The sequence below is a fragment of the Scyliorhinus torazame genome, chromosome 8 (genome assembly GCF_047496885.1).
Source record: "Scyliorhinus torazame isolate Kashiwa2021f chromosome 8, sScyTor2.1, whole genome shotgun sequence".
NCBI lineage: Eukaryota > Metazoa > Chordata > Chondrichthyes > Carcharhiniformes > Scyliorhinidae > Scyliorhinus > Scyliorhinus torazame.
This window is the reverse complement of record NC_092714.1, coordinates 54,886,397-54,911,345: the sequence shown is the minus strand read 5'-3', so window position 1 is coordinate 54,911,345 and position 24,949 is coordinate 54,886,397. Positions and strand designations below refer to the sequence as shown.

Sequence of the window (24,949 nt, the reverse complement as noted above, 5' to 3'; positions counted from 1 at the left end):
GCTGTTTTTGAGTCTGTTTGTGCGTGTTCTCAGACTTCTGTATCTCCTGCCCGATGGAAGAAGTTGGAAGAGTGAGTAAGCCGGGTGGGAGGGATCTTTGATTATGTTGCTCGCTTTTCCCAGGCAGCGGGAGGTGTAGATGGAGTCAATGGATGGGAGGCAGGTTCGTGTGATGGACTGGGCGGTGTTCATGACTCTCTGAAGTTTCTTGCGGTCCTGGGCCGAGCAGTTGCCATACCAGGCTGTGATGCAGCCAGATAGGATGTTTTCTATGGTGCATCTGTAAAAGTTGGCAAGAGTCAATGTGGACATGCCGAATTTCCTTAGTTTCCTGAGGAAGTGCTTTCTTGGTGGTAGCGTCGACGTGTTAGGACTGGTGCCATGGAAACCTTGGGCGAGATTCTCCACTCCCGCGCCGGTTGGGAGAATCTCCTGGGCCGCCAAAATTTCCGGGGCCGCCGGTCCGACGCCCTCCCGCGATTCTCCCGAGCGGCGGGAACGGCCCTGTCGAGTTCCGCGGGCCGTAGGCCGTAGAATCGCCGGAGACACCCAAAATGGCGATTCTCCGGCACCCCCGCTATTCTGAGGCCCGGATGGGCCGAGCGGCCAGGCCAAAACGGTGGGTTCCCCCTGGCAACGTCCACACCTGGTCGCTGCCGTCGTGAACGGTGCGTGAACGCTGGGGGGGCGGCCTGCGGGGGGGGCAAGGGGGGATCCTGCACCGGGAGGTACCTGAAATGTGGGGTGGCCCGCAATCGGTGCCTACCGATCGTCAGGCCGTCCTCTCTGAAGGAGGACCTCTTTCCTTCCGCCATCTTCTTGCGGGGCGGACTTAGAGAGGACGGCAACCACGCATGCGCGGATGACGCCAGTAATGCGGCGCCGGCCGCGTCATCTATGCGGCGCCGCCTTTACGCGGGCGACAAGGCCTGGCGCGTGTAGATGACGCGGCCCCGATCCTAGCCCATTGTCAGGGTCTGAATCGGTCGGGATCGGCGCGGCCACTTCGTCGCGGGAGCGGAGAATCCCGCCCTTTATATACCATTTGTACAATGTACAATCAAATACTGCCAGATTGGAAGGACCAGGAGATTATTTGGGTGGCGACATGGTGGCAGAATGGTTAGCACCGCTGCCTCACAGCTCGTGTACCAGGTTCAATTCCACCCTCGGGTGACTGTCTGTGTGGTGTTTGCACTTTCTCCCCATGTCTGCTTGGGTTTCCTCCGGGTGCTCCGGTTTCAATTGTCCCTTAGTGTCCAAAAGGTTAGGTTGGGTTATGGGGATAGGGTGGAGAAGTGGACATAAGTAGGGTGCCCTTTCCAAGGGCCAGTGCAGACTCGGATGGAGCGAATGGCCTCCTGCACTGTAGGGATGGTATGGGATTCTAAAAGAGTGAAATCAGGCTTCACCCAAATTAGAGAGAACTCACATAACATAAGAACATAAAAAAATAGGTACAGGACAAGCCCATTCAGCCCCTCCGGCCTACTCCACCATTCAGTAAGATCGCAGCTAATCTGATTGCGGCCTCTTCCCCCCCCCGCCCTTTGCTCTCTGGGGAAGAGAATTCCAAAAGATGAATGACCCTTTGAGAGAAAAATAATCTTCCTCGTCTCTGTTTTAAATTGGAGGCCACTTATTCGGAAACTGTGCCCCCTAATACTAGATTTCCCCACACGGCAAGTATCCTCTCAGCATCTATCAAGACCTCAGAATCTTTTATGTTTCAAAGAGATGCGCTCTCATTCTTCTAAACTCCACTAACTATAGACCCAGTCTACTCAATGTTTTCTCGTAAAATGATCCCTGGATCCTCGGAATCAACCTAGTGCATTCTCTCTGCACTTCCTCCAATGTAGATTTAGTGTAAGGCCCATGCTTTTGTACACTGCGGTGTAGATGTTGACTGTGGCTTGGAGGTCAACCTTCGAGTGTGTGCGATGTAAGTATTGTTTGCATACTGTAGTTCAATAACAGAAGATGGGACGACCTGCAGGCGGCAGAGGTCGAACGGATTCTTGTTTGTTGTGTAGTTTAGCTCCACTCCAGCGGGGAACCTGCTAAGGGTGAGATGGAGCATTGCAGTAAGGAGGATCGAGAAGATCGTTGGTGGATGGCACAACCTTGCTTGACCCCAGTCAGAACGTGAATTGAGTCTGTGTGGGGATCTGTTGGTGAGGACCATGGCTTGCATGTCACTGTGGACAGAGGAGGTAAGAAACCTTTGGGGGCAGCTGAAACGGGGGAGGGCGCTCCATGATCCCATACGGTTGGCAGTGCCGAAGGCCTTTGTGAGGTCAAAGAAGGCCATGTACATGGCTTGGTGCTGTTCCCTGCATTTCTCTTGTAGTTGCTGGGTGGTGAATCCTTGTGAAACTGTACCTGCGAGAATTGTCACTGCCGTGAGGGGGAATCAGAGGGAAACTTGGAGATCAATTAAATTAAGATTCCTACAGTGTATCATTCCTGAGGTGGCAGGGATGTGGAAGATATAAAGTAGCCTAACATGCTGTTTAGAAAAGCAAGGGTTTTAAAAGATGTGACAGACATAGAATTATTTGTTATATGGTGAATGTAACAGAGAGATGAAATTTATCAGTTTTTAAAAAGTATTAATTAATAATCCAGGGAGGCCGTGATTTGAAAGTGTCCACAACTTTCTGTATGACCTTTAAACGAGTAAATGGAAATTGGAAGTGAAAATGTTTGGGGGCAAACTGTTTGCGATATTATCAGCAGTGGTCAGAGAAACACAACTAAACTTCAAAATGGTGGTGACCTTTCAGCTTATCCACAATTCTGATTAAAGTAATTTTTCTTTTAAAACCTTCATAAACAAATAAACATCATGCTCAACTGCTTGTTTTAAGATGTCACACCATCGTTAACCAAAAAGGTCATGAGATTATTTATGTATTAAATTTAAAAATACTAAATTGAAAGCAACCAAACATGATATAAACCTTATATTTGACCGATAACTGTATCAACATGTCTATTTCCATGAAGTAGATTTCTTACACCATAAAACACGTGATTTGAAAGGTTTTTGCTGTTTAATAATAGTATTCAGAAATTGACGGAAAATGTGAAAATGGAGAATAAAAACATTTTTTTAAAATAAAAACAAATAAAAAAATAATAGTATTCAGGGTACAATATATAATGCCATTGAAGTCCAACTGTCCCAATATAGAAACGTGGGTGAAGACAGATACTACAATTTTTTTCTCGCTAATTTGCTTCCTTGTCTGTTGATGTACTTTACTGCATGTTTTTGTGATTATTCATCTAGGATATGGGCATCATTGACTAGAACAGCATGTATTGCCCATCCCTAATTGCCCTTGAGAAGGTGGTGGTGTGTTGCCTTATGGCGTTGCAGTCCCTGAGGTGTAGATACGCAAACAGTGCTGTTAGGGAGAGAGTTCCAGGATTTTTATCGAGCGATAGTGAAGGTTCAGCGATATATTTCCAAGTCGGGGTGGTGAGTGACTTGGAGGGAAACTTACAGGTGGTGGGGTTCCCAGGTATCAGCAGCTCTTGTCCTTTTAATGGTAGCGGTTGTGGGTTTGGAAGGTGCTGTCTCAGATAGTTTGGTGAGTTCCTGCAGTGCACCTTGTAGATAATACACACTGCCGCCACTGTGTACTGGGGGCCGGTTTAGCTCCGTTGGCTATATGGCTGGTTCGTGATGCAGAGCAAGGCCAGGAGCATGGTTCAATTCCCGTACCAGCTGAGGTTATTCATGAAGACCCGCCTTCTCAGCCTTGCTCCTCGCCTGAGGTGTGGTGATCCTCAGGATAAATCACCACCAGTCAACTCTCCCCCTCAAAGGAGAAAGCAGCCTATGGTCATCTGGGACATTGGTAACTTTAATGTGTGGTGGAGGGAGTGAATGTTTGCGGATCGGGTGCCAATCAAGCGAGCTGCTTTGTCCTAGTTAACGTCAAGCTTCCTGACTGTTGTGGGAGCTGCCGTCATTCAGGTGAGTGGGGAGTATTCCATCACAATCCTGACATTTGCCTTGTAGGTGGTGGACAGGCTTTGAGGAGTCGGTGGGTGAGTTGCTCCCATAGGATTTCTAGCCTCTGACCTGCTCTTGTAGCCACAGTATTTATATGGCTAGTCCAGATCAGTTTCTGGTCGGATGTTGATAGTGGGGGATTTAGTGATCGTAATGCCATTGAATGTCAAGGAACAATGGTTAGACTTTCTCTTGTAGGAGATTGTCATTGCCTGACACTTATATGGCGCAAATGTTATTTGCCAACAAAAGCTTGGATATTGCCCAAGTCTTGCTGCATTTGGACATGGACTGCTTTAGTATTTGAGGAGTCGCGAATGGTGCTGAGCATTGTGCGTCTGACCTTATGGTGGAAGGGAGGTCATTGATGATGCAGCTGAAGATGGTTGGGCCTAGGACACTCCCCTGAGAAACTCCTGCAGTGATGTCCTGGAGCTGAGATGATTGACATCCAACAACCAAAACCATCTTCCTTTGTGCCAGCTATGACTCCAACCAGAGGAGAATTTTCCCCCTGATTCCAATTAACTCCAGTTTTGCTCGGAATCCTTGATGCCATGCTCAGTCAAATGCTGCCTTGATGTCAAGGGCAGTCACTCTCACCTCACCTCTGGATTTAAGCTTTTTTGCCCATGTTTGAACCAAGGCTGTAAAGAGGGCAGTAGCTGTGTGACCCTGGTGGAACCCAAATTGAGCCTCAGTGAGTAGGTTAATGCTAAGCAACTGTTTGTTGATGACCCCTTTCATCAGTTTGCTCATGATTGAGAGTAGACGGATGGAGTGGTAATTGGCTGGTTTATATTTGTCCTGCGTTTTGTGTACAGGTCATACCTGGGCAATTTTCCACATTGCTGGGTACATGCCAATGTTGTAGCTCTACTGGAACAGCATGGTTAGGCATGCAGCAGGTTCTGGTCCATATTTTCAGTACTATTGCTGCAATATTGTCTGGACCCAAATCTTTTGTAGTATCCAGTGCCTTCGGCAATTTCCTGACATTTGCAAGGATAATCGAGGGAACTACAGGCCGGTGAGCCTTACTTCAGTGGTAGGGAAATTACTGGAGAGAATTCTTTGAGACAGGATCTACTCCCATTTGGAAGCAAATGGACGTATTAGTGAGAGGCAGCATGGTTTTGTGAAGGGGTGGTCGTGTCTCACTAACTTGATAGAGTTTTTCGAGGAGGTCACTAAGATGATTGATGCAGGTAGGGCAGTGGATGTTGTCTATATGGACTTCAGTAAGGCCTTTGACAAGGTCCCTCATGGTAGACTAGTACAAAAGGTGAAGTCACACGGGATCAGGGGTGAGCTGGCAAGGTGGATACAGAACTGGCTAGGTCATAGAAGGCAGAGAGTAGCAATGGAAGGATGCTTTTCTAATTGGAGAGCTGTGACCAGTGGTGTTCCACAGGGATCCGTGCTGGGACCTTTGCTGTTTGTAGTATATATAAATGATTTGGAGGAAAATGTAACTGGTCTGATTAGTAAGTTTGCAGACGACACAAAGGTTGGTGGGATCGCGGATAGCGATGAGGACTGTCAGAGGATACAGCAGGATTTAGATTGTTTGGAGACTTGGGCGGAGAGATGGCAGATGGAGTTTAATCCGGACAAATGTGAGGTAATGCATTTTGGAAGGTCTAATGCAGGTAGGGAATATACAGTGAATGGTAGAACCCTCAAGTGTATTGAAAGTCAAAGGGATCTAGGAGTACAGGTCCACAGGTCACTGAAAGGGGCAACACAGGTGGAGAAGGTAGTCAAGAGGGCATACGGCATGCTTGCCTTCATTGGCCGGGGCATTGAGTATAAGAATTGGCAAGTCATGTTGCAGCTGTATAGAACCTTAGTTAGGCCACACTTGGAGTATAGTGTTCAATTCTGGTCGCCACGCTACCAGAAGGATGTGGAGGCTTTAGAGAGGGTGCAGAAGAGATTTACCAGAATGTTGCCTGGTATGGAGGGCATTAGCTATGAGGAGCGGTTGAATAAACTCGGTTTGTTCTCACTGGAACGAAGGAGGTTGAGGGGCGACCTGATAGAGGTCTACAAAATTATGAGGGGCATAGACAGAGTGGATAGTCAGAGGCTTTTCCCCAGGGTAGAGGGGTCAATTACTAGGTGGCATAGGTTTAAGGTGAGAGGGGCAAGGTTTAGAGTAGATGTACGAGGCAAGTTTTTTACGCAGAGGGTAGTGGGTGCCTGGAACTCGCTACCGGAGGAGGTGGTGGAAGCAGGGACGATAGTGACATTTAAGGGGCATCTTGACAAATACATGAATAGGATGGGAATAGAGGGATACGGACCCAGGAAATGTAGAAGATTGTAGTTTAGTCGAGCAGCATGGTCGGCACGGGCTCGGAGGGCCGAAGGGCCTGTTCCTGTGCTGTACATTTCTTTGTTCTTTGTTCTATCACGTGGAGTGAATCGTATTGGCTGAAGACTGACATCGGAGGAGGCCGAGATGGAACACTCTGCGCTTCTGGGTGAAGATCATTGCAAATGCTTCAGCCTTATCTTTTGAGCTGATGCTCCCCCATCATCGAGGTTGGGACATTTCTCCAATGAGTTGTTGAATTGTCCACCACCATTCACGACTGGATGTGGAATCACTTAGCTCTGTCTATCGCTTGGTTTATGTGGTTTGGTATACGAGTAATCTTGGGCGCAATTCAACATGGCGGAGTACTGATTCATCAATTGGGGAGTGGGAGGGTGGGAGGGGGGGGCGGGTTGGTGCTGGGTGGGGGGAGATGCTGGGGTGGGGAGAGGTGGTGGGGGGTAAGAGTACGTGATAATCATCAGGAGGTTTCTTTGCCCATATTTGACCTAATGCCATGAGACTTCCAGATACAATGTTGAGGACTCCCAGGGCAACTCCTCCCCAACTGTGTTGGTGGGATGGAACATACCCAGGAATGTTGATGGTGGTTTCTAGAACATTGTCTGTAAGGTATGATTCTGTGAGTACGACTATGTCAGGCTGTTGCTTGACTAGCCCATGAGACAGCTCTCCCAATTTTACCACAAGTCCCCAGATGTTCCTAAGGAGTACTTTGCAGGGTCGACAGGGCTGAGTTTGCCGTTGCCGGTACCTAGGTTGATGCCGGGTGGCCCATCTGATTTCATTGACATTTTCACTGTTTGATACACGAGTGGCTTGCTGGGCCTTTTCAGCAGACATTAAAGATTCAACAAGTCACATGTGTGCCAGGTAAGGACGGCAGATTTCCTTCCCTAAAATGGCATTAGTGAACCAGGTGGGATTTTCAGACAGTCGACAATAGTTTCATGGTCATCATTAGACTTTTAATTCCAGATTTTTATTGAATTCAAATATCACCATCAGCCATGGTGGGATTCAAACCCTGGTCCCCAGAACATTACTCTGCTATCTGGATTAATAGTCCAGCGACGATACGACTACAGCACCGTCTCCTCTGATGATGTAGGGGTGTGATTCTTATCATCACACACAGGGATATTGCCTATTCCTGAAACTGAGTGCTTGACCCTATAGCAAACACCACAGGAATCCAATTTTGTTCTTATTCAACGTTACCTTGAACATTTTTAACAGGAGTCACTGGATAATAATCAGGAATGGGAGCTCTGCTTCATTTTCCTCTTCCTAATTTTGGATTACTGGGGGTAAATGTAATACTCTTATTCCCACCTGATTACAGTCATTTGTCACTGGGGATTAAACCTGGCAATGTCCTGGTCAACTGTTCATTTAATAACCTCGCTGAGCCTTTATGGAAAAATTAGATGCTATTAAAACGTCACATTGTGACAATTCCTATGTTATAACAGTGACTCCATCTCAAAAGCACTTCCTCAGCTTTGAGATGCTGCAGGATGTCCTGAGAGTCTGAACGGCGCTATATAAATGCAAGTCTTTCTTTTCTTCTTAACGATGTTCATTGTACAGATATAGTGCCGCACATCCACATTTGCGTTCCTGATTGTCCAGTACTTACTCTTCTGAAATCTAACCCCCCCCACCCCCCCCACATTATTCATGACACCGGCGGTGCAGTAACCCAGTTAAATCAGACAAAAGCTGATACAGTGCCAGTTTCATTGGCAACTCGTCTGAGAGTGCTAATGTACAAAAAGGAAAGTGGCTATTGAATGTAAATTACACAAAACACTTACTCCCTGAAACACCACTAAGTAACAACAACTTGATTTTATCCAGGGCCTTTAAAGGCCACAAGGTGCTTCAAATGTGCAATTGCCAAAAAATATTTGACATCGAGCCATATAAGTAAATAGGTGGATAAATTAGGTAAGCAAAAGTTTGGTCAAAAAGGTAGGTTTTTGGGAGGTGGAGAAGCAGAGGGGATTAGCTAGAGATTTCAGAGTTTAAGGACCAGGCAATTCAAGGTATGGCCACCAAAGACAGATTTTAAAAAGATCAGGGAAGAGCAAGAGTCAGAATTGGTTGTGCGAAGAGATCTCCGAGGATTGCCTGGCTGGAAGAGGTTACAGGGAAGTGGAAGGACGAGGCAGTAGAGGGAATTAAAATCAAGGGTGAGAATTTTAAAATGTGGGTGCTGCTGGAGTGGGAGTTAATTTAGAGTCAGTTCCCGTGTCCCCGTATTAAGTTCTATGGTCTCAGTTTCCTGACCACAGTTTCATCTGCTCTCCTTGATTTGTTTGTACAATTCGTACCCAGGATGTGGGTGGGAACACTCCATGAACCATTGTAGTCGTAGTGGTGATGGTGTACATAGGGAGTTCCCCAATACTGACTCAGGAACAATCAAGGATTGACAACATACATCCAAGTCAAGAAGGTTCCTGTCTTGGAAGGGAACTTGTAAGTGCTTGCCTACTGTTATACTCCACCACCCCTTGCAATAAAGGTCAATAAAAGCAGCACTCCCTCAGTGGTGCTATAGAATGTCAACTCAATTGATGTGGCTAAAATCAATCCCTGACTTTACCACGATACAATGTCGTTCTTATCTGCCTGATGATCATAGTCTTTTTTTAACTTAACAGGCACATTTAGGAAGAATAATATCCTTAATGCTGAAATATTACGTTTCAGTTCACAGTGTCATGTATGCACTTTCTAATTTTTCATTAAAATTGGCTCCGACCTTTTTTGCAATTAAATGTTTTTAAATGATTTCACTGAGTGTGTGTGTCACTGGCTAGGCCAGCATTTATTATCCACCCCTTATTGCCCTTGAGAAGGTGGTGCTGAGCTGAGCTAACCACGGTGGTGGAGGCTCACCCACAGCATTGTTAGGAATGGAGTTCCAGGATTTTGACCAAGTAATTGTGAGGGAATGGCAATATATTTCCAAGCCAGGACGATGTGTGGTTTGGAGGGCAGCTTGAAGGTGGTCCTTCCCATGTATCCTTCAAGGTGTAAAGTTCCAGACGAGCGACACACGGAAGCGATAACTGTAAGAAAACTCTTTATTTTCCCTACTAGAATACAACGCCGACTCCCCAAAGGGTCTCCCGCGCCCGGCCCACACTCGGGCCCGGGTGTTTATGTCCCATGGGGCACTTGGCTTAAGAGTGTAGCTCCGCCTCCTCATCTGGGGAGATCATATTCAGGTGGGGCCCTGGGAACGCTGATGTTGCAGACCCCGTGGCCTCCAGTCGGGTTATAACACAAGGTGATAGAGGTCACGGGTTTGGAAGGTGTGTCGAAGGAGCTTCAGTGACAGTACATCTTGCAGAACAGGGGTGCCCAGACATTTGTAACTTGAGATTTACTTTCAACAGTCACCCTAACACTATCTAACAGCACGGTCTTCCCACCTTCTCCACAGGGTCATTCAAACATGTTGCACAATATTGGCCTAATACTGCCTGTCTATAGATAAAAAGTAGAAAGATGCACCAGGAACACCCTTGCACACAATTATGCAAAGATTTCCTCCCCTATAAGACACTAATAAAGCAGGTGGGTTTTTACAACAATTTGGTTTGGAATTTTTGTTTAATTCATGGATTTAAATTCACCAACTGCATGATGGGATTTAAACACTTGTCCTCCAGATCATTATTCCAGGTCTCTGAATTACAAATCCTATGACATAATCCTATGACATGAGGGCAGCACGGTAGCATTGTGGATAGCACAATTGCTTCACAGCTCCAGGGTCCCAGGTTCGATTCCCGGCTTGGGTCACTGTCTGTGCGGAGTCTGCACATCCTCCCCGTGTGTGCGTGGGTTTCCTCCGGGTGCTCTGGTTTCCTCCCACAGTCCAAAGATGTGCAGATTAGGTGGATTGGCCATGCTAAATTGCCCTTAGTGTCCAAAATTACCCTTAGTGTTGGGTGAGGTTACTGGGTTATGGGGATAGGGTGGAAGCGTGGACCTTGGGTAGGGTGCTCTTTCCAAGAGCCGGTGCAGACTCGATGGGCCAAATGGCCTCCTTCTGCACTGTAAATTCTATGATAACTATGATAACATATGCTTCAGTATCTTAGGTAGCAAAGATTTAATGTTATGTCATATACACTTCGCACTTTTTATAGACTGCTTTCCCCTTTGAGGGGGGGCAGCTGAATGGTGGTGAATTAGCCCCTAGGGTGGGTCTCCCTACTGCAGGTGTCCCTGGAGGGGGGCTCCCTTTTGCAGGGGTCATTGGGGGGGTCTCCCTATTGCAGAGGTCCCCGGGGGTGGGGGGGGGGAATGGCAATCTTGCAATTGATCGTCTTCAGACATGACACAAATACAGTGACATAAATAACGCCTACTAAAATGTGATATATTCAACAGTCAAGTACAGCAAACTGGTAAAATACATGGAGATGTAAGAAATGAGTTTATTTTAAATGGTTTAACACTTCTGATAAAATCTCAAATGGAAAAAGATTTAATCCGCCGATATAATTTGACACTAATTTCTTGTCTCACACCTTATCTGCTTGAAACCAGTCTGGTGTTCCTTTAAAATGTATTCTCTGAGTGGCCGTGGGCATTGCAGGCAATGCCAGCATTTGTTGCCCTCCATAAATGCCACAACTGAGTAGCTTGCTACACAAATTCTGAGGGCAATTAAGACCAACCACATGTAGGCCAGACCAGGTAAGGATGGCAGATTTCCTCCCATTAGTGAACCAGATGGGTTTTTACAAGAATCAATATTGGTTTCATGGCTTGTCCAGTGACATATTACTACGCCGTTGCCTGTCAAATGTCATTAATAAGGTCAAGCATATTATTTTCGAAACTCCAACGTCTTACTAAAAATTGTGGTTTTTGGCGTAGATCTCAACATTGGCCCTACCTTTGTACATCTGCCTGATGAATTGACCATTTAATTCCTTGAAGGCAATTGAACACTTTGCTGTCACACAAATGATATCAATAGTTCCACCTGTGGAATAGGATCTTAAGAATTGGACAAAAACATACAGCGTATTGCACTGGGCACATTGCAAAAGTTTTATTGGTAATTATTTGATTTTCTTGCTATATAAACTGTTTATCAGTTATAAATCATGTGTCGATTTGAGATGTCTTCAGCAGAGCTCAAGAAGGGTATGTCAAACTGAGATAAGAAATATTACCTTTCAGCAGCTCTTTGCAATAGTTTTCGGTAACCCACAGATTTAGGCTAAGATATGTGAATTCAGAACTATCCTGCAGCTCTTTGGAGTTCACCATTCCAGCTATACACAGAATATTAACTTGTAATGGATAGAAAGGATGTTTTGTGTTCAAATGTTTAATCATTTACAGTTAATATGGCAAAGTTTTTCCCACAAAGGTAATGACTCAAAGATAACATTTATCAATTCATCTTGCCTGCATAAAGTACATTATAGTCCCATTATTTGCCTTAAAACAAGCTGCCAGTTGGCTTTCTTGGACCTTGGCTTGAATTTGGTAGGCGGCATGGTAGCACAGTGGTTAGCACTGTTGCTTCACAGCTCCAGGGTCTCAGGTTCGATTCCCGGCTTGGGCCACTGTCTGTGCGGAGTCTGCATGTTCTCCCCGTGTCGGCGTGGGTTTCCTCCGGACAAGCTTGTTCAGTGAATTGGACATTCCGAATTCTCCCTCAGTGTACCCGAACAGGCATTGGAATGTGGCGACTGGAGATTTTCATAGTAACTTCATTGCAGTGTTAATGTAAGCCTACTTGTGACAATAAAGATTATTATTATTAATTTATCCCAGGCTAATGAGATAATGGCAGTGGTGGAACAGCCTCACGCAAGATTTGCGACGCTTGGAATACCTTGTGAGATCTACTGAGATCTTGTGAGACATCGTGATCTGGAACTTGCCCTCACTGGGTGTGATCCAGACTAACATATTTAAATAAGCCATTATACTAATTTAAATATGTTTAAGACAGATTCCCGACCGAGACCAAAAAATGACAAGAGTCCTGTTTGATAGCGGGGTGATTCTCACTGATGGAGGCGCCGAGAAAGACCCTGCTATACGTGCCCAAAACAGGACTCTTGTTTTTTGCACGTTTAATCGCGCCGAATGACTCTCCCTCTCTTTGCTGGCTCTAGAGGTTTTATGTTCTTATGAAGCACCTTGGGATGTATAGTAAAGGTGCTATACTAATATGAATGGTTGCTGCTGGTGTAAGATGAGTGTGGAGCCATCTCAATGCACTTACAGGTGAGAAAGCACAGTACCAAACATCCATCAATTTGGTAAAAATGAGTATTAAGGGAGCAATGGCGAAAATTGAAAACATTGAACATCACTCGACAGGAACAGTTGTAATTGATAGCTTATTATCAGAACATAAGGGAGCATGGGATAAGAAAAGAACATTTATTTTATATTCTTTCCAAAGACCCTGGGCAGGATTCTCCGAGCCTCCGCCCCAAAATCGCGCTCAGCGCAGGGGCGGAGATTTACCCAAAATAGGTTCCCACACCGGCACGCAATTCTCCGGCGACCAGAGAATCGGCGGCAGTCGCGCGTGCGCGATTGACGCGGTCAGCGCCCCCCGCGGCGATTCTCTGCGCTCGATGGGCCGAATGCCCGCCGAGTTACACCGAATCCTGCTGGCGTCGTTCGCCACCCGGTGGGACCTCGGCGTTACGGCTTCGGGGGCCATCCTGGTGGAGGGGCGCCTTCCCGGTGGCCAGGCCCGCGATTGGGGGCTACCGATCAGCGGCCGCACTCATTCCTGGGGGGGGGGGCTATGTTCCTCACGGCGGGCCGCTGTAGGGCTCCACCATGTTGTGCGGGGACCGACGTGAATACGGCTGCCGCACACATATGCGGACCCGCAGCCGGAGGTGTAGGGCTCAGTATCGGCAGCCGGAGCTGCGGGGAGCACGCCGGGGCCCTGCCAGCCCCCTGAACGGCGTAGAATCACTCTGGACTTTTCGAAACAAGTCTGGAGTGATTCCCGCCCGTTTTCTGGCGGGCATGGGCACATAGCCCCATTTTCGGAGAATACCGCCCCATGTACATTCTATTCTGTCATGGGTCCTTCTCAACCACTTTACCTCCACGAGGGGATTTTCAGTTTGCTGATTCCAAAAGGTAGTCATTCCCACTCTCCCTATTGCAGGTCTCCTCGGGGCTGGTCTCCCAATTACAAGGGATAAAACAGAATCTGTCCTCTGCAATGTGCTAGTCAGTTGTGCTTTCAAATAAGCTGTGGAGGGTCACATGATGTTTAAGTTGTTTTGGTTTATTTGCTGCAATAAAATGTACATTTGTCCCAGGTTTAAAGGTTACCCATGCCCCCCCAGAAAGGACAGAGTGTTTTAGGAAGATATTCTGCAGGGAAGCTCTCCTGTGAGGCTGTGCAGATAGTCTGCTGGCTTTGCACTGAAAATAAGCAACAAATATTTAGGTCCAAATGGATTTATGTCTGACTACTATTATGAGGTCTGGAAACCATTGTTTTATTCAATCTCTTTGTTCAACTGTCTATATTCTATCTCTCAATCGCCCTTTGGAATTCAGAGACACAATGTCAGCAGAGTTATAACCATGGGCGGGATTCTCCGATCCCCCGCCGGGTCGGAGAATCGGCGGGGGCTGGCATGAATCCCGCCCTCGGCGGTTGCCGAATTCTCCGGCACCCGATATTCGGCGGGGGCGGGAATCGCGCCACGCCGGTTGGCGGCCCCCCCCCCCCCCGCAATTCTCCGGCTCAGATGGGCCGAAGTCCTGCTGCTAGGATGCCTGTCCTGCCGGCAGGGATTAAACCACCTCTCTTACCGGCGGGACAAGGCGGCGCGGGCGGGCTCCGGGGTCCTGGGGGGGGCACGGAGCGATCTGGCCCTGGGCGCGATCGGGGCCCACCGATCCGCGGGCGGGCCTGTGCCGTGGGGGCACACTTTTCCTTCCGCCTTCGCCATGGTCTCCACCATGGCAGAGGCGGAAGAGACTCCCTCCACTGCGCATGCGCGGGAATGCCGTGAGCGGCCGCTAACGCTCCCGCGCATGCGCTGCCCGGCAATGTCATTTCCACACCAGCTGGCGGGGCACCAAAGGCCTTTCCCGCCAGCTGACGGGGCGGAAATCAGTCCGGCGCAGGCCTAGCCCCTCAACGTTAGGGCTTGGCCCCCCAAGGTGCGGAGGATTCCGCACCTTTGGGGCGGCACGATGCCCGACTGATCTGTGCCGCTTTTGGCACCAGTCGGCGGACATCGCGCCGGTACCGGAGAATTTCGCCCCATATTGCAAAATGCTGGTCCAACTTTTTAGGAGGGTCACCGAAACATGACATTTTAATACATTGCAACTGGGAGCTGTGAATTTTCTACTGTAGTTTTACATAACGTGCTGATTTGACTTCTCGTCGTTAATATACCTGAATAGATTAGAGGATAAAGTGTATCTGAGTTGTTATTCTTTCATTGCTCAAGCAGCAGAGAAATGCAAGCCAGCTTGTGATTTTTCACCCAAAAACAATGAGATGTTCTGGCTACAGAACAGATAGACACACGCTGGTAGGTTGTAACTCGATTGCATTAATCAGATTCATACTGTACTCAAAGTACCAAGTTACAGACTTCCTCATTTGTTTGAAAGCAGTGTGTATAATACTGTTCTGTGGAATTAGCAATCCTGTCTCTGATAGCTTGACATGTGTTGGAGGGCAACACTTTGACCCTATCACCTACATGGTTTTGTCTAGCTAATCTACTTTCGGCTAACAGATGTCTATCATCTTACTTTGCCTTCTTGTCCAAAGGTAAGTGTAAATGCGCCAAAGTTTCCTACCAGGATCAGAAATCATCTTGTTTAGGTTTGTCCCACATCTGCAGGCCCTTGGCTCTGACTACATCCATCTCCCGGCTGCAAATTCAATCTCAAGCTAATGTCGTGCAGCCGGTACGATGCTGAGCTGAGCTTCAAACCTCCGATTCTCCCCTCTCCAGTCGCAGAGTAGAATAATTGAACGGTTACAGGACAGAAGGAGGAAATCTGCCCATTGAGCTTACGCCAGTCATTTGCAAGAGTAGGTTAGCGTGGCCCACTCGTCCGTGTTGGCCATTCAGGTGCTTATCGGTTTCCCTTTTTGACAGCCACAGCTACATCATCTCCCACAACCCTTTCAGTAAATTAAAAATTAAAAATGAAAATCGCTTATTGTCAAGAGTAGGCTTCAAATGAAGTTACTGTGAAAAGCCCCTAGTCGCCACATTCCGGCGCCTGTTCGGGGAGGCTGGTACGGGAATTGAACCCGCGCTGCTGGCCTGCCTGGGTCTGCTTTAAAAGCCAGCTCTTTAGCCCTGTGCTAAACCAGCCCCTAAGATGAAAACCTTCAACAAACGCAAATTCAACTGTAACCATCCTCGTTGCTTTTCTCTGAAGCATTACCAAGTGGACCTCTACCTGCTGATTTTGGAGGTAGAGCATTGTTCGCTAAATTCCGAATAATGGACCATCCATAGTCAATGGCCAGAAGATTTGCTGTACTACATGTGACATTCCAATGACCAGCAAAAAGTGGGAATGGCTAACTTCTTGGATGCCTACTCCGAATCTGGTGCGGCCTACAGCGAAGACAGGCTAGTGCCAACATATAACTAGCTCTGAGGTAGACAAGCACAAAAACCATTGAGAAAATAAATCATGCTACTTACACTTTTGATTTCCAGTGCCAGATGTTTGATCTTCACCGAAGAAGGAAAAGGCACCAGAAACCACTGGCTGGCCGTTAACTCAGTCCGGCTGTCCTGCAAAACCCCTGGAATCTCTTTAAAGTTCTGGCGTTGAAGGTAGTTCACGAGTAGAAGAAATGCACACGATGTGTTGGGCTCAAATTTTCCTTTAAAACTACATTTGTTAAGTGTTGCAGCAAAACTAGAGCACTGGTGATGTAATATGGCAGTGTTTACTTCCTGCCTCCTCCAGCATTGCAGTGTGTGTTTCACAAGTACATTTCGGTGATAAGGATTGTTCCAAAGTGATACCAGTGTGCAGTTATCTGATCTCTTTATCTTAATATCTCAGCGCACAGATTCAACGTCTTAATATTCATGTCAAAGTGGAAACAGAATCACAAAAGTGGCAGATGCAGCAAAATAACACATGAATTGGCTGTAGTGCTAATTATTTACTGCTATTTATGCCCTAGTCCTTTCTCCCACTTGATATAGGTTTCCTCCATATCATTTCAGATAACTGCAATTCAACATTTTCACACTAGGTATCATTATTTCCACAACTGCATGATTCTCTGAACATATTGAGAGATCAGTGGGGTTGGCATATTGCTTCAAACATCAAGGGACATCCAAAAATGCCCCTATATTCTTATTTTAAAGGGCTAGATTTGGTGTGTCGACGTAAAATTTGAACAGTTATGGCTATGGGGCAACACTTGCACAGCACCAGATGTTGAGTTTGAATTTTACTGTTCTTATTTCAGATGTTGAATCAGGTACAGCAGATTCTATCAGAATATGTGCTTCATTTATTTGATGCTATTTTTCAATGGCCTCTTGGATTTTTATTAATTTCTGGAAAGTCAGCTGCGGCTTTGAACATTGTGTATTTAGTCAAATGTGCTCTCCGAATCAGATATGTTGGCCAGGAATTCTCCGGCCGTCGGGATTCCCTGTTCCCACCGCCAGCGCACCCTTCCCATGGGTTTCCCAGCAGCGTGGGGTGGCTTCAATGGGAAATCTCATTGACAAGCAGGGGGAGTTGAGAATCGGTGTGTCGGCGAGAAACATGCGGCTGGAGGACCAGAGAACCTTGTCCCGTTATGTTGCTGTGCAATTTAGTAGACGAGTCTTCCATTTCTAAAGAAGCTTTACATGGGATGGAATGGTAACTGCAATGAAATAAAATTATTCCGATCGACAAATGTCAGGATCTAAAGCTGTTTATAGCTGCTTTGAGTTAAATGGATATCATTTTCATTGGTTCTGAATTAAAAGTACTGGAGCGGAATTCTCCGTCGACTGACGCCGGATTCGGGAAACGCGATTGGGTGGAGAATCGGTGTCAATACGTTCCACTCAGCACGTACAGTAAACGCGGTTGGCATATCATTAGCCCGGTATTCTCCACCTTCACTGGGGGGAATTCCCGACAGCGAGGTTCACCTGTGCTTTTACAAATTGAGGTACAGGCGCTGTGGCTGTTGAGGGAGAGAGAGGAGGTCGGACGCAGAGATGCGCGACCGTGGGCTGCTGGGCTGCATACTGGCCGGGCTGGCTGGGCTGGGGGTGGGGTGATGGGGGGACGAGAGTGGGGCCGGGGTGATTCCCCATGGCACCGGGGCGGTATCCAGGCATGGACCACTATTGACGCAGCCTGCAAGGCAGCCATCTTGCTGCACACCCCATTGACCACTCACCTTGGCTTTGGTTCTGCAAAGTGACATCCGCTCTCGGTGACCGGCAAGGTCACAGTTGCCCAGAACGTTTATGCCACGGGGTCCATCCAGGTGCCGGGTGGGGACCTGTCTGACATCTCGCAGAGCTCAGTGCACAGGTGCATCCGCACCATCACAGAGGCCCTGTATGTCCAGTTGGCACAATACATCCATTTCATTGTAGACAGAGCCCACCAGTCTGCCCAGACAGCGGGGTTCGCCGCCAGCGCAGAGATGCCCCGGGTCCAGGGAGTGATCGATGGGATACATGTCGTCCTACGAGCACCTGCAGATGATAGGCCGCTCTCCACCAACCGAAAGGGGTTCCACTCAATGAACTTGCAGCTAGTGTGTGACTATCAGATGCACAGCATGCACGTCTGCACCCAATACCCGGGCAGTGTGCACGACGCCTTCATCCTGGCTCACTCAACGATTCCTGACACGTTCAACATGCTCCCCGGTTGGTGGTTGGCTCCTGGGTGACAGGTCCTCCACTGAGGCTGTGGCTGAAGATGCCTGTCCAGAGGGCACAGACCGCTGCGGAGACCCACGACAACGATGCCCACGCAGCGACCAGGGATGTGATCGAGCGATGCTTCAGCATCCCAAAGATGCGGTTTACGTGCCGAGACACTTCTGGAGGGTTCTCCAATGTGATGCTGGCAGGGTCGCCCGTATCGTGGTGGCCTGCTGCATCCTCCACAACATCGTGCAGCAGAGGGGCGATGTGCTGGAGGAGGAGGATGAATGTCTGGCCTGGTCCAATGAGGAGGATGCAGGGGAGGGGGAGGATTGACAGGACGTGGAGCCCAGGCAGGCATGGGATGCGACACAACGTGTGCGCAGGGCCAACGCACATGGGTCGCTCTGATCACCTTCAGGCTCACCGACTGTGAGGGGTGGGGCTACTGGCCAGTGGCGCAAACACTGGGGGGGGGACGGAGGGTAGTGGGATGAAAGTGGGACATTGGAGTGGTGAGCGCTGGCTGACCTGAGGTCCCCAGGATAAGCCCACCCCCAACGTCCACCCATTCCATCCCCCCCCCCCCCCCCCCCCACCTCCCCCCCGCGACCCCTCTGTGGACAGCCCAGACCAAGCCGACTGCTCACACACATCTGACAGAGCACCGAGGCAGGTGTCGTGGGAAAAGACTGGATTGGGACCGCTGGACACCAGAAGGGCCCACCCCATCACCAGCAGTTCCTGCAAGACACAAGACAAGACAGGAAGCAGGATTAGACCGCGGGCCGGGGGAGTGGAATTGGGGGTAGTGGTGCGTTGGGGAGGGGGGTGTTTGGGAGGAGGGGGTAGGAGTGGTGGTGATGGTAGAGCGGGGATGTCGGGTGATGTGAGGGGGTGTGTGCGTGAGGATGATGTGAGGGTGGTGTGGGGGTGATGTGGGGGCGGTGTAGGGGTGAGGGCGGTGCGGTGTGAGGATGATGTGAGGGTGGTTTGAGGGTGATGTGGAGGTGAGGGTCATGTGAGTGTGAGGGGGGTGTGAGGGTGGTGTGGAGGTGGTGTGGAGGTGGTGTGAGGGTGGTGTAGGGGTGATGTGGAGGTGTGGGCGGAGAGGGTGTGAGGATGATGTGGAGGTGAGAGGGGTTTGAGTGTGAGAGTCGTGTGAGGGTGATGTCGAGGTGGTGTGAGGGTGGTGTGAGGGTGGTGTGAGGGTGGTGTGAGGGTGATGTGAGGGTGGTGTGAGGGTGGTGTGAGGGTGGTGTGAGGGTGGTGTGAGGGTGGTGTGAGGGTGGTGTGAGGATAGTGTGAGGATGGTGTGAGGTGATGTGAGGGTGGTGTAAGGGTGATGTGAGGGTGATGTGAGGGTGGTGTGAGGGTGGTGTGAGGGTGGTGTGAGGGTGGTGTGAGGGTGGTGTGAGGGTGGTGCGAAGGTGGTGTGAGGGTGGTGTGAGGATGGTGTGAGGTGATGTGAGGGTGGTGTAAGGGTGATGTGAGGGTGATGTGAGGGTGGTGTGAGGGTGGTGTGAGGGTGATGTGAGGGTGGTGTGAGGGTGATGTGAGGGTGGTGTGAGGGTGGTGTGAGGGTGGTGTGAGGGTGATGTGAGGGTGGTGTGAGGGTGGTGTGAAGGTGGTGTGAGGGTGATGTGAGGGTGGTGTGAGGGTGATGTGAGGGTGGTGCGAGGGTGGTGCGAGGGTGGTGTGAGGGTGGTGTGAGGGTGATGTGAGGGTGGTGTGAGGGTGATGTGAGGGTGATGTGAGGGTGGTGCGAGTGTGTTGTGAGGGTGATGTGAGGGTGATGTGAGGGAGGTGTGAGGGTGGTGTGCGGGTGGTGTGAGGGTGGTGTGAGGGTGGTGTGAGGGTGGTGTGAGGGTGATGTGAGGGTGGTGTGAGGGTGATGTGAGGGTGATGTGAGGGTGGTGCGAGTGTGTTGTGAGGGTGATATGAGGGTGATGTGAGGGAGGTGTGAGGGTGGTGTGCGGGTGGTGTGAGGGTGGTGTGAGGGTGGTGTGAGGGTGATGTGAGGGTGGTGTGAGGGTGATGTGAGGGTGGTGCGAGGGTGGTGCGAGGGTGGTGCGAGTGTGTTGTGAGGGTGATGTGAGGGTGATGTGAGGGTGGTGTGAGGGTGATGTGAGGGTGGTGTGAGGGTGATGTGAGGGTGGTGTGAGGGTGATGTGAGGGTGATGTGAGGGTGGTGCGAGGGTGGTGCGAGGGTGGTGCGAGTGTGTTGTGAGGGTGATGTGAGGGTGATGTGAGGGTGGTGCGAGGGTGGTGTGAGGGTGGTGTGAGGGTGATGTGAGGGTGGTGTGAGGGTGATGTGAGGTTGGTGCGAGGGTGGTGCGAGGGTGGTGCGAGTGTGTTGTGAGGGTGATGTGAGGGTGATGTGAGGGTGGTGTGAGGGTGGTGTGCGGGTGGTGTGAGGGTGGTGTGAGGGTGGTGTGAGAGTGGTGTGAGGTGATGTGAGGGTGGTGTGGGGGTGGAGTGGGGCTGGTGTGAGGGTGGTGTGAGGGTGGTGTGAGGGTGATGTGAGGGTGGTGTGAGGGTGATGCGAGGGTGATGTGAGGATGGTGTGAGGGTGATGCGAGGGTGATGTGAGGGTGATGTGAGGGTGGTGTGGGGGTGGTGTGAGGGTGGTGTGGGGGTGGTGTGGGGGTGGTGTGAGGGTGATGTGAGGGTGGTGTGAGGGTGATGTGAGGATGGTGTGGGGTGATGTGAGGGTGGTGTGGGGGTGGTGTGGGGGTGGTGTGAGGGTGATGTGAGGGTGGTGTGAGGGTGATGCGAGGGTGATGTGAGGGTGGTGTGAGGGTGGTGTGAGGGTGTTGTGAGGGTGATGTGAGGGTGTTGTAAGGGTGATGTGAGGGTGTTGTGAGGGTGTTTTGGAGGTGATGTGAAGGTGGTGTGAGGGTGGTGTGAGGGTGATGTGAGGGTGTTGTAAGGGTGATGTGAGGGTGTTGTGAGGGTGTTTTGGAGGTGATGTGAAGGTGGTGTGAGGGTGGTGTGAGGGTGGTGTGAGGGTGGTGTGAGGGTGATGTGAGGGTGTTGTGAGGGTGTTTTGGAGGTGATGTGAAGGTGGTGTGAGGGTGGTGTGAGGGTGATGTGAGGGTGATGTGAGGGTGTTGAGGTGGTGTGAGGGTGATGTGAGGGTGGTGTGAAGGTGATGTGAAGGTGGTGTGAGGGTGGTGTGAGGGTGGTGTGGGGGTGTGAGGGTGGTGTGAGGGTGATGTGAGGGTGGTGTGAAGGTGATGTGAGGGTGTTGTGAGGGTGATGTGAGGGTGGTGTGAGGGTGATGTGAGGGTGGTGTGAAGGTGATGTGAGGGTGTTGTGGAGGTGGTGTGAGGGTGTTGTGGAGGTGGTGTGAGGGTGGTGTGGGGGTGGTGTGGGGGTGGTGTGAGGGTGTTGTGAGGGTGGTGTGAGGGTGATGTGAGGGTGGTGTGAGGGTGATGTGAGGGTGGTGTGAAGGTGATATGAGGGTGTTGTGGAGGTGGTGTGAGGGTGGTGTGGGGGTGGTGTGGGGGTGGTGTGAGGGTGTTGTGAGGGTGATGTGAGGGTGTTGTGAGGGTGTTTTGGAGGTGATGTGAAGGTGGTGTGAGGGTGGTGTGAGGGTGGTGTGAGGGTGGTGTGAGGGTGATGTGAGGTTGGTGTGGGGGTGGTGTGAATGTGATGTGAGGGTGGTGTGGGGGTGGCGTGAGGGTGATGTGAGGTTGGTGTGGGGGTGGTGTGAGGGTGGTGTGGGGGTGGTGTGAGGGTGATGTGAGGGTGGTGTGAGGGTGGTATGTGGGTGGTGTGTGGGTGGTGTGGGGTTGAGGGTGGAGTGAGGGTGATGTGAGGGTGTTTTGGAGGTGGTGTGAGGGTGCTTTGAGGCTGATGTGAGGGTGGTGTGAGGGTGATGTGAGGATGGTGTGGGGTGATGTGAGGGTGATGTGAGGGTGGTGTGAGGGTGGTGTGGGGTGATGTGAGGGTGATGTGGGTGTGGTGTGAGGGTGGTGTGAGGGTGGTGTGAGGGTGATGTGAGGGTGAAGTGAGGATGGTGTGGGGTGATGTGAGGATGGTGTGGGGTGATGAGAGGGTGGTGTGAGGGTGGTGTGAGGGTGGTGTGAGGGTGATGTGAGGGTGGTGTGAGGGTGATGTGAGGGTGAAGTGAGGATGGTGTGGGGTGATGTGAGGATGGTGTGGGGTGATGTGAGGATGGTGTGGGGTGATGTGAGGGTGATGTGGGGGTGGTGTGAGGATGGTGTGGGGTGATGTGAGGGTGATGTGAGGGTGGTGTGAGGGTGATGTGAGGATGGTGTGGGGTGATGTGAGGGTGATGTGAGGATGGTGTGGGGTGATGTGAGGGTGATGTGGGGGTGGTGTGAGGATGGTGTGGGGTGATGAGAGGGTGGTGTGAGGGTGGTGTGAGGGTGATGTGAGGGTGGTGTGAGGGTGATGTGAGGGTGATGTGAGGATGGTGTGGGGTGATGTGAGGGTGATGTGGGGGTGGTGTGAGGATGGTGTGGGGTGATGTGAGGGTGATGTGAGGGTGGTGTGAGGGTGGTGTGAGGGTGATGTGAGGATGGTGTGGGGTGATGTGAGGGTGATGTGAGGGTGATGTGAGGGTGAAGTGAGGATGGTGTGGGGTGATGTGAGGATGGTGTGGGGTGATGAGAGGGTGGTGTGAGGGTGGTGTGAGGGTGATGTGAGGGTGGTGTGAGGGTGATGTGAGGGTGAAGTGAGGATGGTGTGGGGTGATGTGAGGATGGTGTGGGGTGATGTGAGGATGGTGTGGGGTGATGTGAGGGTGGTGTGAGGGTGCTTTGAGGCTGATGTGAGGGTGGTGTGGGGGTGGTGTGAGGGTGCTTTGAGGCTGATGTGAGGGTGGTGTGAGGGTGGTGTGAGGGTGATGTGAGGATGGTGTGGGTTGATGTAAGGGTGATGTGAGGGTGGTGTGAGGGTGATGTGAGGGTGAAGTGAGGATGGTGTGGGGTGATGTGAGGGTGGTGTGAGGGTGGTGTGAGGGTGGTGTGAGGGTTGTGTGAGGGTGATGTGAGGGTAATGTGAGGATGGTGTGGGGTGATGTGAGGGTGGTGTGAGGGTGGTGTGAGGGTGGTGTGAGGGTTGTGTGAGGGTGGTGTGAGGGTGATGTGAGGATGGTGTGGGGTGATGTGAGGGTGGTGTGAGGGTGGTGTGAGGGTGGTGTGAGGGTGGTGTGAGGGTTGTGTGAGGGTGGTGTGAGGGTGATGTGAGGATGGTGTGGGGTGATGTGAGGGTGATGTGAGGATGGTGTGGGGTGATGTGAGGGTGGTGTGAGGGTGGTGTGAGGGTGGTGTGAGGGTGGTGCGAGGGTGGTGCGAGGGTGGTGCGAGTGTGATGTGAGGGTGATGTGAGGGTGGTGTGAGGGTGATGTGAGGATGGTGTGAGGCTGATGTGAGGATGGTGTGGGGTGATGTGAGGGTGATGTGAGGATGGTGTGGGGTGATGTGAGGGTGGTGCGAGGGTGGTGCGAGGGTGGTGCGAGTGTGATGTGAGGGTGATGTGAGGGTGAAGTGAGGATGGTGTGGGGTGATGTGAGGGTGGTGTGAGGGTGGTGTGAGGGTGGTGTGAGGGTGATGTGAGGATGGTGTGGGGTGATGTGAGGGTGATGTGAGGATGGTGTGGGGTGATGTGAGGGTGGTGTGAGGGTGGTGTGAGGGTGGTGTGAGGGTGGTGTGAGGGTGATGTGAGGATGGTGTGGGGTGATGTGAGGGTGATGTGAGGATGGTGTGGGGTGATGTGAGGGTGGTGTGAGGGTGGTGTGAGGGTGGTGTGAGGGTGGTGCGAGGGTGGTGCGAGGGTGGTGCGAGTGTGATGTGAGGGTGATGTGAGGATGGTGTGGGGTGATGTGAGGGTGATGTGAGGATGGTGTGGGGTGATGTGAGGGTGGTGCGAGGGTGGTGCGAGGGTGGTGCGAGTGTGATGTGAGGGTGATGTGAGGGTGAAGTGAGGATGGTGTGGGGTGATGTGAGGGTGGTGTGAGGGTGGTGTGAGGGTGGTGTGAGGGTTGTGTGAGGGTGGTGTGAGGGTGATGTGAGGATGGTGTGGGGTGATGTGAGGGTGGTGTGAGGGTGGTGTGAGGGTGATGTGAGGGTGTTTTGGAGGTGGTGTGAGGGTGGTGTGAGGGTGGTGTGAGGGGGGTGTGAGGGCGGTGTGAGGGCGGTGTGAGGGGGGTGTGAGGGGGGTGTGAGGTGATGTGGGCGTGTTGCGAGGGTGGTGTGGGGGTGGTGTGAGTGTGGTGTGAGGGTGGTGTGAGGGTGGTGTGAGGTGATGTGAAGGTTGTGTGAGGGTGGTGTGCGGGTGGTGTGAGGGTGGTGTGAGGGTGGTGTGAGGGTGGTGTGAGGGTGGTGTGAGATGATGTGAAGGTTGTGTGAGGGTGGTGTGAGGGTGGTGTGAGGGTGGTGTGAGGGTGGGGTGAGGGTGGTGTGAGGTGATGTGAGGGTGGTGTGAGGGTGATGTGAGGGTGGTGTGAGGGTGGAGTGAGTGTGATGTGAGGGTGGTGTGAGGGTGGTGTGGGGGGGTGAATGAGGGTGGTGTGAGAGTGATGTGAGGGTGATGTGAGGGTGGTTTGAGTGTGTTGTGGAGGTGATGTGAGGGTGGTGTAAGGTGATGTGAGGGTGATGTGAGGGTCGTGTGAGGGTG

The 24,949-nt window shown here is 50.8% G+C and overlaps 1 protein-coding gene across 1 annotated transcript in view; it reads right to left on the bottom strand.

The window, feature by feature from the left end:
• Positions 1 to 24,949, bottom strand: part of LOC140428856 (uncharacterized) — a 176,601-nt gene that overhangs the window by 96,319 nt on the left and 55,333 nt on the right. Inside the window, exon 2 of the mRNA XM_072515510.1 lies at positions 16,097 to 16,289. Within this exon, the coding sequence (XP_072371611.1) occupies positions 16,097 to 16,289 (193 nt within the window). The remainder of the gene's footprint in view (positions 1 to 16,096; positions 16,290 to 24,949) is intronic.